At 37.1% G+C, this 16,182-nt stretch overlaps 1 protein-coding gene across 1 annotated transcript in view; it reads right to left on the bottom strand.

Moving 5' to 3' along the window:
- Nucleotides 1-230: 230 nt before the first annotated feature.
- Nucleotides 231-16,182, bottom strand: part of lmgB (lemming B) — a 78,582-nt gene continuing 62,630 nt past the window's right edge. The window contains exon 2 of the mRNA XM_083125151.1: nucleotides 231-2,059. Coding sequence (XP_082981277.1) covers nucleotides 1,793-2,059 — 267 coding nt within the window. The 3' untranslated portion in view covers nucleotides 231-1,792. The remainder of the gene's footprint in view (nucleotides 2,060-16,182) is intronic.

The raw sequence follows: 16,182 nt of genomic DNA, 5'->3' as shown, positions 1-16,182 counted from the left end.
GAGACATGCCAAAGGTCCAACCGCACCTTAACTTCGAGAAATAGTAGATACAGTCAACGGCAAAGATAATAGTAGGCAAATTGTCAATCGCTATATTCATGTTTTTCTGTTCTACATCCTGTGTTGTTTTAAAGAATGGAATTCTGTTGATGGGAAGCAGTTGTTATTGACGGCTTTATTTCAATTATGATTATCATATTGTTGAAAACAGACTGGAGGAAAATGATGTGGACAATTCTCATACAATTTCTTTTGACGTTGGATGTACAGTGGATGCTAAGATAACAGTAGGCAAAGCGTCTATGTGTATTTTTGTTATGTTTTCTCTACAATTTGCCCATTTTCTTTGACGTTGGTTATACAAGGTGACATGAATATACAACATTACTGTCTTCATCCTTTATTAACATTTCTCTCCTACGCTTCAGAACTTGAATTCTATTCTAATCATTAACACACTCACACTCACTACTTGTGTAGAAAAAACTGTCATTACATTTATGACTTAGTAGTTATACAAACACATCAATGTAAACAATAGGATATAGCTTGCATTTTACCCGATTCAGGAAGAAATGAGAACAAGTAAAACGAGTTACTTCACAGTAACATAATTTAGGTACTGTAACAAGAGAATTTCTGTGTACATAATAATTTAACACCACAGATTACTAACACATGCATCTTTTCCTTTTTCAAATCATAACCTTTGCACTTTACATTCGTGGAGCACTTATAAACAGATATGGTGCAAAACGTACTTGTTATTATAACGCATAATAATTAATTTATAAAGGCGTGGCATTTTTATTAACATTGTTCTGGTTTGCAAACCTGGTGTGTATGTGACACAACAATATATCTAGTACAAGTGAACTAATACGCGAATATTTTTACATCTAAATATGGTAAATTGGAATGGACCATATAACATGTGAATTTGATTATAGTGATATAACATACGAACGGATACTACATTTTAAGTACAAATCTACGTAGTTGGTTTGAGCATTACGTGCTATAAAAATAAATAAAGACTTTAAAAACAATACGGATTCAATGACTTGGAACAAAATCAAACTGTGGAATGTTTAAGTATATAAAGCTCAATGCAAAAATAACAAAGGAAATCAGCAACAAAAGGATTTAAAAATATACACTGGATGGAAGGTCAACAGTTACAAATTTAAACATTTGTAAAATTTATAAAACCTCATTTTGTTGTCTTCAACAATGTCTTTAACGATTCAAATCAATGCTAAAATAACTTCATTGCAGAATAGATTTGCTCCAACCACACATTCAGAGACGATGTGCTTAATTCACTATATAAAATTAGTACAAAGTATGGCCTGGGAACTAATTGCAACATGAAGAAACAAGTGAATATTTAAAGGAACAAACGTAGACTTTCTGCTAACTTTTCTTCTCCCTTTCGGCAACAATCATTTTTGCAATTTCAACGAGGTCTTCAGGAGTCATGATATAAGCTTCATCCTCTTTGGAATCTGAAGCCTTTGCACGTTTAACTTTCTTCTTCGAGCCAGTTTCAGTATAGTTCTGTGGAGTTGCAGTGCTTGAATGAGCTTCAGTCACGTCTTTCAGCCATTGAGGAACTGTTCGCTTTCTAGCCGCCATGATTCAGAACACTAAATCTCGGTAACAAAACTTGAACTCCCAGAGTCACACAAAAATAACATCTGAAAACGATTCACCGTACTCCTCTCGAAAAACAAAACACTAACGAAATTTACACTGAACCCGTACACAAATACTTGACTGCACACTCCACTCACACATCACCATACTCAATGCTTGACTGGGATGAGCTACTTGATAATGGATATTGCTCTGGCACCGCGGACAGTGTTCTGCCCGAGTTGGATCGGTAATGCATGGGAGAGTAGAACTCGTCCCCTTCGTCAGCTGATGACGGTGAAGGTGGGGACAGAGGGGCGGAGTCTTCTTGTTCCTGCAGGAGCTGCCGGAATTCCTGGATCGACTCGTTCAGCGACCACAGTTGTGAAAGGAGGGACAGATCCAACTGCCTAAGACCAACCTGTAACGACAAAGAACAGAAAATATGTGGTTAAAATACGTTCAGCATACCACATACAAACAAAAAAAACTCTCCAGAAAACAGGTTTCATTATACCACAGACAACTACATATAGGGGAAAGTCTTACAGTACCGACCGGCTTACAATTCTCACTTGCGCTGATCGATGGCAGGGTACTACAGTGACACATGGAGGGACCTCACATAGTTCGGGCGCGATGTCTTTTGTTCAGTAGTGAGGGAACTGCGAGGCGTTCAATACGTTTCACGATATTTTGAGTGAGAAAAGTCTTTAGGACACCATTGGTTCTTTCTAAGGTAAATCCATCATGTGTTTTGCAATGCCTGTGAAAGGTACATGTGTTAGGTTAATGTTTATTGTAAAAGTTATGTAATATATTCACTACATAGTGTGCCATCACCTGCAAGGTAACAACAAGTGTGTCGTCCAGTACCGACCACCTCATCGTCGTCCAGTACCGACCAATATTAACTATAGAAGAAAATGTGATCTAATTTGAAGATAGTGGTCAGATCACTTCTTATCATTACAGAGGAAAATGGCAACACCGAAGGAGAGGAAACAAGGAAAATGGGCCGAAGCAGATATGCAGGCGGCTAAAGTACTTTCCAAGCGTGTGACACAACGACAGGCTGCGTCTGCCTTTGGTGTACAAATATATAGTTATTGCATATCAAAATATAGTTATTAGAATTGGGCAGACATAATAATGTAAAAGGTTTCTTGTTTTATTGATTTTAATAATTGTTTTGTATTTCACTGTCGTCCATATTTGGTGGTCGGTACTGGACGACATTTCTCAGTCTGTCGAAAATAATACATTTTTATTTTTCTCAATATATAGCTATTTATAAGTAAATATAAAACATATAATATATTTTTTATAGCAAAGGAATTCTGTAAGAATAGAAAATTGCTTTGAAGTTCAGTTCTTTCACTTCAACAAAAGTTATAATGAAAATACTTACGGTGGTCGGTACTGCAAGACTTTCCCCTATACTCAACTACGTACATCTCATTGCAAAAGTTAGTATCAGATTACACCAACACGTTGGCAGCTGACTGAAGAACTGGAACTTAACGTACTTTCAGCCATTATTAGCACTCAAATATAAAAAGGAACATGGCGATATTAGATACCCAATTGACATTCAGCCAGCACATATCAATCTCGCAGTTACAAGAGCAAGATCAAACCTTTTCAATATCTTTGGCATATCGAAATAATATTTAACTTTCGATATTATTATTGACTTTGACGATGAAACAAGATACTTGAGTTTGCTTCAGTAGTACTGAACTTCAATTAACATAATGAAAATTCAACACAGAGAGTACAGAACGTTTTTACGTAAGATTCCAGTCCTATCATTTTAAAATGTACAATATCTATTACAAATACTGCGGCTGGTCACATTAAGTTAAGGGAAAATACACACTACACTAAATATATTAACAGTGAGAAATTGATGGTGACTTCTTACCAAAAACAGAATTCTGAATACGGAGTCACATAACGTTATTGATAGATAAAAAACGCTGTTAAATGACTTCATAAAGAGATATAAGGTAAGTGTAAGAGATAGCTGGTATTTGCCGGCCCCTGTGACGGAGTGGTTAGCACATCGCGCTACGACGTCAGGGGGCCAGGTTCGAATCCTGGCCTGGGCATGGATAGTTGTGTGTCCATTCATCATATCATCACTCATCCCCATCTTCGCAAATTAGCCAAAAGTGGCACAAAAAGAGAAGTAAAATAAATCAAATCAAAAATCAAAATCAAGATACCTGGTATTCGTTTTGGTGCTGTTTTTTTTTCTTTGTCTCACCCTGTGATATTATATTTTGATTCCTGTTATTTAACGTCACTTTTCAGCCACTTTTGGCTAATCGCGACAATGAGGATCAGTGATCATATGATGAAATTGATGAGAAACTCACCAAGAACACCTATGGCCAGTCCGGGATTGAAACCGGAACCCCTGATGTCGTGGTGTGCTGTGCTGACCAGTGCGTCACGGAGGTCGGTTCTTATCCTGTGATGCGCACTTGCAAATAAAGTATAATAATAATATGTCGAATATATATTTCACGAAATAGGAAAACGATTCATTGAACCTAATTAATCAGTAACTCTTATGCAGACAAATGGCTAACTGGGAGTCTGTTGCATGTTTGCGAGAGAAGTTTGTCCTTTGTGTCTTCCCGCCGTTGAGGCAAAAGGGTAGGGGAGGGGGAAGCGGCGACGATAAACAAGCTTACTAAGTGTTTTAAACAAGTACACAAGAAATGTTAAGCGCTAATGAGAAAGTTAAAGTTATAATTAAAACAGATTTATGAACAGGGAGAAGAGAAACGTTCAACTTATCGCTGCGTAAAAGTACAGAATTTAGTTCACAGAGGGCTCCACATTCGCAAGTCTTCCGTTTCTGCTGATAGATGGCTGACAATTCGTCAAGAATTCGCATCGACTCGACAGCGAAACCATGTGCTTGGGTTACAGATGTGATTGTGTAAGTGATTTGTTGCAAAGATAATTTTGTGTTCTAAGTTAGAATTTGAGACTTTATAGTTTATTGTTTGAATATTAGTGTCGTTTTAAATATATGTGCGACAATGTGAACATTAATTCATGAAAAAATCTAAAGGCCGTAAAGCCAAATTTGCTGGTACAAAACCAGCTGAATCCAACATGGACACGGACATTAGTGCCATGGAACTTTCCAGCAACGTGGAAATCATAACTTCTGTAGAAGAAGTTAATAAGTTGAATTCTCAGTGTAATAATATAGATTACACCCAACAAATTACTAAATCAAGTTCCAAAAAAGTTTATGAGCAACAGGTATTGAAGTACAGAAGTAATCATTTAGGTCCGTATGAAATATTTGTGAAATCTAAACATCAGGATGCCTCAGGTGGAAATGGCAAAGGAAACATTGGTCAACTTCACATTTTAAAATTAGGCCAAATAGTCAGCAAAGAAAATATTAGAGGTTTGAAAGAGATAGATAGCCTTGGGAAAAATCTAGCTAGACTTACATTTACGACATCTAATTATGCAAATGATTTCCTTTCGAATCCTTTGCTGTTACAGAATAATTGGGAAGGTTTTGTTCCATCACACCGAGTACGAAGAATGGGAATTATGAAAGATGTACATCAGTCAATAAGTGAAGATGAAATTTTGCAAAATATAAATTCATCAACAGCCAAAGTAATAAAGGTAAAACGCATTGTGAAGTATAAGTACGAGGAGGGTACTCGCGTTGCTGTTCCAACTCGAACGGTAATTGTAACATTCGACTCGCAATCCTTACCACAATATGTCACATTGTTTTACAAAAAGTTTGATATTGATAGGTACATTCCCTTGATTAAACAGTGCACTAATTGTTTTTATTATGGGCACTTCAGGGCTAATTGCAAAAGTAAATTAAAATGCAAACGCTGTGGTGAGAATCACGAATCGTCCTCTTGCACAAATAAGATCAAGTGTTTCCATTGTAATCAGGAGCACACTGCAATTGACAAAAACTGTCCTGAAAAACAACGCCAAAAGGAAATAATCAAAATTATGACAGTTCAGAATGTTACGTTTAACGAAGCTATGAAGAAAGTCCCAAAAATTAACTATATGTATGGATATGAACAGATATCTACTGGCCATGTTCAGGAAATAGAAAAGACAGTAATGCCATTTACATATGCTTCGATATCTAACAATTCGAGTAGCAACTCATATCATAATAATATAATACAAGATCAATACAGTGTATCTAATAAAAGGCCATTGTACAGTTCAAAGAAAGCTGGAAAATATTTGGAAGAGACTGAGTCTTCTCAAGGAAAACGCCAGAAATCTTCTCAAACATTGAAACCATTTGGACAAAATGAATATAAAAAGAGAATGACAAACCTTGATTATTCTTTGTCAGGATCTCGAAAAGACAATGCTCCGGATTTGTCGACAACATGCCAACAAAATAAACTATTTGTTCTTGCAGAGGCGGCTCAAGCTATCCAGCCAAATCGGGCACAAGAACAAAATTCTACAAAATTCCTAAATAATTTTTCATTATTTATAGAACAATTATGTAGCCTAGCAGGGACTTCGACATTGAACGTTAACCAGGACTGGACTTGCATTGCCACAAGTATTTTGCAATACTTATTTCAACAACCAGCATGCCAGACAAAGTCTTGAAAATATTACAATGGAATATACGAAGTTTAATTCCTAATAGACATAATTTACAACATATTTTATCTTATTTTTCTGCAGATGTCCTTCTTATACAAGAAACGTGGTTGAAAACTGACTCAACATTGAAGTTTAAAGGTTACAATTGGATAAGAGATGATCGTTTAGATGGATACGGTGGTTCAGCTATAGGTGTTAAAAGAAATATACAGTATGACATTATTTTGTTTAAAAATATAAACAGTCAAATTCAGATTACAGGTGTTCGGATTGTTGATACGTCTTATGTATCAATTTACTGCCCTCCCACAGTGCACCTCCCTGTTACAGTGTGGCAGAATATCGTTGGGCAGCTTCCACCAAACACTTCATTTGTGCTGGCAGGGGACATTAATGCACACCACCCTATGTGGGGCTGTTCCCTAACTGATCGATCAGGTAAAGATTTGTATAATTACTTGCAAGATTCCTCAGCTGTATTACTCAACGACGGAACACCTACAATAATCTCAAGACCTAATGAACAGCCGAGTGCTCCAGACATAACTATTACCTCAAATGATATAGCTTCAAAAATCCATTGGAGTATATTAGAGAAGTGTTACAACAGTAATCACATGCCAATTATGATAACCTTTCAACATAATAAAAATATAACGTGGTTTACTATGCGCTCTGAACAAAACAATAGTCAATATATTACAAGAAGGGTTGAATGGCAGAAATTCTCCGGAAATGTAAACAATGCAATAAAGAATGAATTGTTGAAACAAGAAGTATCGTATGACACATTGGTGTGTCTCATTCGACAAGAACAAATAAATGCAACAGTATCTAATTTTGGATCTAGAAGAAAAGTGACTCCGTGGTGGACAACGGATTGCCAGAAATGGGTAAACGAACGACAAAAAGCATACATAAATTATAAGGAGAATCCTACCATCAATAATTTTATTAGATATAAAGAAATTGCAGCAAAAACTCAGAGGTTCCTAAAGAAATCAAAATCATACTTTTGGAAGTCATTTTGCTCTACATTAACTAAAGATTCTTCTATTTCAGTGACTTGGAAAATAATAAGAAGTATGTCCAATAATAATACTTGTCATTATTTTGGAGGAGATATCAATTCAGCCTGGATAAAAGAATTTCACCGTAAGTTGACACCAGATACGGTTGAAACTAATCTTTGTCAATTGTTAAACTCTATGAAATATCCAGAAACATCCATGTTAAAATCGCTATTCACTATGGATGAATTAGAATATGTAGTTCATAAACGAAAGAAAACGTCTCCGGGTTTAGATGGTATTACATACGAATGTATTCAACACTGGCCTTTGAATGGATATGAAATTTTACTAAGTACATACAATTCAATATGGAATAGTGGAGAAATTCCATCACAGTGGAAAGAAGTGGTGATAATACCCATATTAAAACCAGGTAAACAATCAGGAATACATACGAACTATAGACCTATTGCAATGTCATCATGCCTTGCTAAATTATATGAACATTTAATACTGAACAGACTCACATGGTGGGTCGAATATAATCAGAAATTACCGAAACATCAGATGGGATTTAGGAAAGGAACTGGAACAGTAGATGTATTAGCGACACTAATTTTAGATATATGGCTATCTTTCATCCGGCGGGAATTTTGTATCGTAGTTTTTCTCGATCTAAGTAGCGCCTATGATTCTGTCCTTCCAAATATACTGTTACAAAAATTGGAGAAAATGAACGTTCCAGGTAATTTTATAAAAAGTATTCTTGGATTATTATTGGCACGTAAGTTATACATTCGATATGGAGGACAGTTATCCACCGCACGTTATACACATAAAGGTCTACCACAAGGCGCAGTGCTGAGTCCCATGCTATTTAATATGTACACGGCAGATTTAGGCTCAAAAATTCTTCAACACACTCGTCTATTACAATATGCAGATGATATTGTTATATACACTAGTAGTAAAAATATTCAAGAAGGGGCTCAAAAAATTCAAAAATCTCTGGATGAATTATCATCATGGTGTGATATCAATGGAATTGAAGTAAATCCAGATAAGTCTTCGGTGGTAGTTTTTAATAAGAAGAGATCTCATTCATGCATATCAATAAATATAAACGGAAAAACTATTAGTCAACAAATAAGTCATAAATTTTTGGGACTTATATTAGATGAAAAACTTAAATGGAAGTCACAAGTAGAACTGGCACAATGTAAGGGATCTCAAGTGTTTAACATAATAAAAATGTTGACAGTTAAGAAAAAGTGGGGTGCTGATCCTAAATTATTACATCAGATCCATAAACAGATGCTAAACTCAAGACTAGAGTATGGTTCCTTTATGTACAATGATAATCTAAGTTGGGCTTTTAACACTCCTATCTTCTATCCAATATAGCAGTTTATCCAGGATTTATGGCCTTTGGAAAGGAACTCCAAAACAAGCAACTTTCGTAGAAGTGGGAGATCCACCATACAAACTTAGAGTTAAGACAGACTACTTCAATATGATATCTCCCATGAGGATTCATTTTCCTGCCTACCCAAGTAGAGTTTTCAGAAAGACAATCCCTACAATTTCAAATAATATATATCAAGACTACATACATTCAAAATTACAATGTGAATATCACATATATACAGATGCTTCAAAATCAACGTCTGGAAAAACAGGAGCAGCATTTTATTGTGATAATTCTGCAGAGTTCAAAATTTTTCCTTTGCCATCGTATCTGTCAATATACACTGCAGAAGCTTTTGCAATACGACAGGCATTGCTTTATGTACAAAAGAAGAAGTTAAATTCAGTTCTAATTGCAACCGATTCAGCCTCTGTGCTAAACTCTTTACAGTTTGCATCATGGTCATGTCATACGGAATGGTACATTGTTAACATAAGAATACTCACACTGAAATTAACGAGATTGGGATATGATATCAACTTCATTTGGACACCTGGACATTCTTTAATAGAAGGGAACAATATAGCAGATACTTTGGCAAAATATGCAGCGAATCAAACAATCCAACGGCCGCTTTCAATAAAGATTCCGTCCGTAGTTTTAGAATCACACACTAGAAAAATACTATTTACTGACTGGCAAAGCTTGTGGACAAATACTGGCACTCAATGCGGTAAGGCCTACTATTCTATACAAGAAAGAATTCCAAAGGAATGTTGGTTTAAACAGATTCAACTCTCCCGGAGTTCCCTCACAACTATAATGCGCTGCAGGTTAAATCACACTATCGCCGCAGCTCACCTTTACAAGAAGAATTTAGTGACTTCACCAGTTTGTTTGTGCAATGAATATACTGCAACTCCAAACCACATTATATTTCAATGCAAACTTTATGAAACTTACAGAGAACCATTTTTACAGGAATTGTACAGGAGTGGACATCAAGCGCCACTGTCACTGCCTTGTTTACTGACTTCACCTTCATCCTCGGTAATCCATATTCTTTCAAAATATCTTAATAAGTCTAATATAATTCTGTAAAAGTGTAATGAAATTTGGTAACTATTTATTATGAAACGAATAATTGTGAGTAAATATTAAGTGCATACATGTATACAATACCAATTGATAAATTGTTAACTGGTGCATGGATTTTGTCCACAACCAATAAATATTTTATAAAAAAAAAAAAAAAAAAACCATGTGCTTGCTAGTGCCACTTTTTATTTTACGTAGCTTTTCTGCTTTCTCTAGATTAATCGACACAATCAGAACGAACATCGAAATGATCAAATTGGAAAGTGTGCCCTACCCAGCCAGAATTCAAACCCATACGTTAAACACTAATCAGCATGGGCGGTTTAGAGGGGGGGGGTTCTAGGGTTCAACCCGCCCCCCGAAACATCTGACATGTTGGATTAAAGTTCAGAAACCAAAATCTGCAAATCATTTTCAATTTTTTTTTCGAAGCATCACAAAAATACAAGGAGACAATGTTGAAACGATCGAGCTAGAACTTTCATATATTTGGAATTCTGAAACTTGGGTGAAACAGGATTCATTCTCGGAATCGCAGCCCACCCGCGGGCCGCGACCCCTCCATTTTTACTTCTCCTATCCTCTTTCCAGTGTTGTTCCTGCGTCACAAGGAATATAGACTGAAAATTCCCTTACGATTATCTTAAAATTCCCTTTCCAACTTTTAAATTCCCTGTCCGAAAGTCGAAAATCCCCCTTGATAGGAGTTCAAACTTAGGATCTCCAGCTTCGTAGCGCATTACGTTCGCGATTGAGGTTACAATCCATGCACCAGGCTAAGTTCTTAAAGACAATAACTGGTTCCACACTTTTCAAAATTCCAAAAATTAAGTTTTAAGGTCAAACAACAAAAACTTTATGACTAAAATATTCATCTAAATTTTAGAGCTTTTTCTTGAAGGTATCTAAAATTTCATAACAAAGTATAATAATTGTGCATTTCAGTACACACTGTATGAAACGTAAAAAACAACAAAAACACATTGTGCTGGATATTCACTCACCTGCTGGATTGAGTAAGTCCCCTTAAGGACGACATAATAATAATAATAATAATAATGCCCCCCCCCCCGAAAATATTTCCTGCCTACGGCCATGCTAATCAGGGGTCACAGAGTCGAATCTTCGGCAAGGTATCATTAATCTCAATACTATCATTCATCTTCTACACATCTAAATTAAATTATAAATGACAAAGGCCATGTTGTAAGTGTACGACCTTTACGTATATTTTGGTGCGAGCGATCACGGCGGGGGTTCCTAAATGTCGGTGTTCGCCCAGCATTGTGAGGACAATAGGTGAGCTATACTTGAAAGCACCGTCATGGAGTTTAGGTTAGTTTAGAAGTATTTAATAAAAATCCGGTCGCAATAGAAAAGTGTTGGCAAGTTTGACATTCCTTGTGTAAAACAAGATATGTGCATTGCTTTGTATTACTGTGGAACCGGTTCTGCCATGTCATAACAACGATTATTATGAATATTCATTAGATTAAAAGATAAAATAACAAATATACTATGAAACACCCAGTGGCGTGTCCAGGTTTCTTGAAAGGAGGGAGTTATGTATACCTTCTTTAGAACTCAACCCTTTTTTGCCATCTTTTCCTGCGTTTGACGTTCCTTTTTAAGGAATGCTGGGCCAAGGGTGGGGGTGGGTTATGCCCACCATCAACCTCCCCTTGGGCCAGAGGCGCAACCACGAATTTTTGTCTGGGGGGGGGGGCAAGTACCAGAATAAACGTACCGATAATAATAATGTTAATAAAATAATGTTAATAATAATATTATTATAACATTATTATTATTATTGTTGATTTGCTTTATTTTACTTCGCTTCTTGTGCCACTTTTTGGCTAATTTGCGAAGATGGGGATGAGTGAAGGTATGATGAAAATTATGAATGGATACTCGCAAACATCCATGCCCAAGACGGGATTCGAGCCTAGGACCAACATTATTATTACTATTAGTAGTGGTAGTAACAAAGACGTTATTATCCTCGTAAATTACGCAAAAATGGGGTAGAAGTTTGTGCTAAAGCATATGTGTTTGAACAAACGATTTGAATGATTTTTTAACATGTTGAATTTCACATTAATAGTTGAAAACAAGCACATAACTATTTTTGGAAGACAGAAAATGATTGAAAAATTCATTCCAAATATAATTATTTATTACATTAACATAGCTTTCATGCACGATATGTTCCACATATATGCAACATGGGAGTGACGTGGACACTAAATTGTGTACATATTCAAAATTTCTTTAATAAATATTATATACAGCATATATTATTTAAATGCATTACCCAACCAATTCATCCATCTCACAATAAACCAACAGAAAAAATTACATAAATTGTCTCTGAAATGTGCACGCTTCCTCCCCTTAAAACAATTGTTCATGCATTTAAAACAAAATCAATTAAGACAAGTCTTATTTCTCTGTCTGGTGATTTACAATGCATTAGAGTTAACAAACTTAAGAAAATTTTTGGATCAAATTTTTTTGCAGACTGAAACCAATATTAATTTAATAGGGCGCAAATAATTTCACGGAACACCATGGCATTATATCATTTACAACTTTTGTGCCTCCCCGATGATGTAGTGGTAACATCGTTGCCTTGTGATCAAGGGGTCCCGGGTTCGATACCCGGTGAAGGTGCATAGTGGTTTGGAACCCACTTTCAAGCTATAGGCCAAGTCTCAATTAGCCTTTCTGTGCATAAAGTACACTTTAAAAAAACACAAATCAATCAATTTAATAACTTTTTTTTTCATTTAGATCGTTCGGCACCCAGAACCGTTTCCCGCCATCCCCTAGCTACGTTTCTGAACTTGATAAGACTAAGAAAAGTAGGGAATGCGAGCGAAGCGAGCAAGAAAATTTTACGAAAAGTATTTTTATATGCATAAAATTTGAAGTTCTGTGCGGTAATTGCCCCCCTGCAGGTACACTTGGCCGTCAATGTTTGCCCCCTCGAACTCATTTCCGACCAAGGTTTGGGGGGGGGGGGCGCTGTGGTTGCGCCACTGCCTTGGGCACAACACCCATGGATTCAAACCTAGAACCTTCTGGTGCGTGGAGTATAGAACTGAACGCACTCGGTAAATAACTAGTTTACAATGAAATTTGTGTACTAATAAGAAGACAGACATTTTTCTTCTTTCTCCTGGCTGGTTATATGCTCTTCGAGCCTATCTTGTTTTGCGCATGTGAAGAAAAAATGTTGAATCTCAGGTATTGCCTAACTATTTAGTCTTGTAAATATATCGAAAATATTACATGCACGAATTTATTTTGTAAGTTTAAATTAAATTGATTTGTGTTCTTAAAGAGGTTCTGGCACTTAAAACAAGTTTTGACAAACTTTTTTGACAGTTCAGAAAGAGATAAAACGGAGCACTGTGTGATTCCCGTAGTAAACGTGTGGCGACAGTAGCATCACAGCGGCAGAAACTGAAACTACTTCAAGTTTCTTACTGGATGGTCACTCCGGTTGATGATTTAAGCTACGCATTACGCAAAAACAGGATGACACACACATCTTCCTGTATCTAAATGAAGTGTTCTGTTGACGTCCTTCCAAGTTTAATCTGGAATATTTAAGCGAGGGAAAGATCAACATGTCAGAAAAGATCCAGTCCACGCTTTCTGGGTCAGTAAGTTTACAAAGGATACCCCTACATGCGGGGGGGGGGGGGGGAATTTATCTGATTTGCCCAAAGGTCGGCAGGTTCATGGCTAGTGTTTGTTGTATTTGACTTTTTTACGATGTGATAATAGTGTGACGTAACGACAAGCGTTCGAAAGACCTCTTGCAGTCTCTTTCCTCTGACTGACTCATTCTTTTCGAAGAATCTAGTTATACGCCCGTCATCTTTCACGAAGCTATCTCTGTTTTTCGGACCCAACGAACATTTCGAAGCTAATTGGCAATTGCGTGAATTGTGAAACATACACAACAAACCACATCCGAGGACAGAAAATGTATCATCCTTGTGCACACTATGGGTAATTCCATATGAATGACCAAGTGTTTAAGGTCGTCTAAAACCCTGCGAACAATTGGGCATTTTTCTTGTCAAGCCTGTGTAAGCTTACGGGGTAAATTTGGTCACGATTATCTAGAAAATCGGTCGACAGAATATTTTCAATTTTTACTCGAGCACTGATAAATGATGTTCCTAGAGAACCATTGTTCGATACATTCATTTACTGCATCACTTTCCCGAAAACTATTTCATTTACTCTTGAAATTTCGAATATTTTTCACTTTTCTGCACCGGGCAACCTTGCGATCAGCCAGAGGGCTTACAACAGGAACCTTACTTGAAGAGAGAAGGTTTCAACTCAGAGGCGATTTTGTTCCAGTAAGAAGTAGTTTTGAGTAATAAACAGACAGCAACAAGTGATTTTGGACTACAAGGTGTGCTGTATTTAGTCTAGAGACTCAGAGGGAGGGGTGATGGATAGTTTGCCGAGGAAATGAGTGGTCCCCCAAAAGACCAGACCTGACATCAATTTACTTTTATCCTCGGGGGCATTTAAAACCCACGGTTTACGCTAAGAAGATATGCGATCCGCAGCACCTGGCATCAGAGAATCAGGCATCATTGTCAGCATAAAGAGTGTTAATGTAATTTATTTAATAATACTAATAATAACGTGCGGTCATTTCAATTTCCCCCAAATAGGTTTTCTTGCAAATAGCTTTCTTGAACAAATAAATTGTCATTTTTGAAGTTTGATATTTCACGTTATTTTTCTAATAGTGCATGTTAATTGCGATCATGAGGAATAATGACGAATTGAGAACTGGATGAGAGAATAATTACGAAGTAATACCCATGCCTTGAGAGAGATTGGAGCCGGCCCCCTTGGCGAAGTGGTTAGCACATCGCGCTAGGACGCCAGGGGTCCCGGATTCGAATCCCGGCCTGGGCTTGGATGTTTGTGAGTGTCCATTCATCAATTTCATCACTCATTCCCATCTTCGTAATTAGCCAAAAGTGGCATAAAAGCGAGGTAAAAAAATCGATCAATCAATTGAGAGAGATTGGAACTTTAAGCTCTTAGCTTCCAAGTACATTAAGTAAGCTGCATATTACATGAGTTGCCCCTCCACTGTTTCTAAAATTTACCCTCTCATAAACAATGGGGTATCTATGAACACGCGTTTAATTCTCCATATCGCCATAATGTGTTGAAACACTATATTTTCCCAGAAGCACCATAAGTTAGTTCTTAATGGCTTCTTGCAACGGAAAGAGGCGCGGGAATATTGCTTCTGAAATCGTGCGTCTAGCCAGCCATACACGAAAAATAAGCGTGGTTTATGGCTAATGGCTAAGCGGATGTGGATCTTACATAAGAGAAACGCAAACGTTCCACAACAGACTGCTTGTTCTCCGTAGGCTGAGGCATTTAAAAAATGCCATAAAATGTGTTTACGGGTAGTTCACAAGGAATCTTCGGGCGCCAGGGTGGGTAAATAAAAGGTGAGTCAATCACCATCTACGAACGGGCGTTGGCTTAATAGAAATGACATCAAGTGGTGGAATGTGCGATTTTATAAACGTACAACAGTTTAGATACTATTAAAGGACAATCCGGGGACCTCCCCGATGGCGTAGTGGTAACGTCGTCGCCTTGTAATCAAGGGATCCGGGTTCGATACCCGATGCAGGCACATGGCACAGTGGTTCGAATCCCACTCTAAACTGTAGATCCAGTCCCGATTAGCCTTTCTGTGCATAAAGTGGACTTAAAACAACAATTCAACAATAAAGAACAACCCATCAGGAATGAAAAGTACAGGATGATTCAAAAGAAGCGAGACCCTATCTTTGTCGGTTAATGAAATGAAATCTGAAAGATGTGTCGACACTATGGAGGAATGTTTACAAATGTCAACACTATGGAGGGATGTTTACAAATGAGTTAATGGAGTATGTGCATCCCGAATGGATAAGCAACGAGATATTACCAAAAACGTCGGATTAGCTTTATAACTGGATACATTTGCGACCAACTGAGGTGGCTGGCAAGAAAGTGAGTCATACATTTTAGGATGGAAACACTGGGAACTGAAGGAGAGAGACAACTTAGAAACTACCTTGGACTCCATGCGGCAAGAAATCTGAGTCCAACCATGTCGTTTCCCGGAAGCCGAACTAATCACCACGCTCTACACTATAAACAAGATAGCGGGAAACAGGCATCAGCAGCTAACAGAGGATTCCCAGAAACTTTCGGTTTGTTTTGTAATTAGTTGCGAGCTGCTACTATTCAGCACATTATATCAGCCTGTGTAAACTGCAAACAGTTTATGCTTGCTCATTGTGTACATAGCCTATAACAACAAAT

Source organism: Lepisma saccharinum, chromosome 7, assembly GCF_977018435.1.
Source record: "Lepisma saccharinum chromosome 7, izLepSacc3.1, whole genome shotgun sequence".
NCBI classification, from domain to species: Eukaryota; Metazoa; Arthropoda; class Insecta; order Zygentoma; family Lepismatidae; genus Lepisma; species Lepisma saccharinum.
The sequence above is the reverse complement of the archived record's forward strand: the minus strand, read 5'-3'. Positions and strand labels throughout refer to the sequence as shown.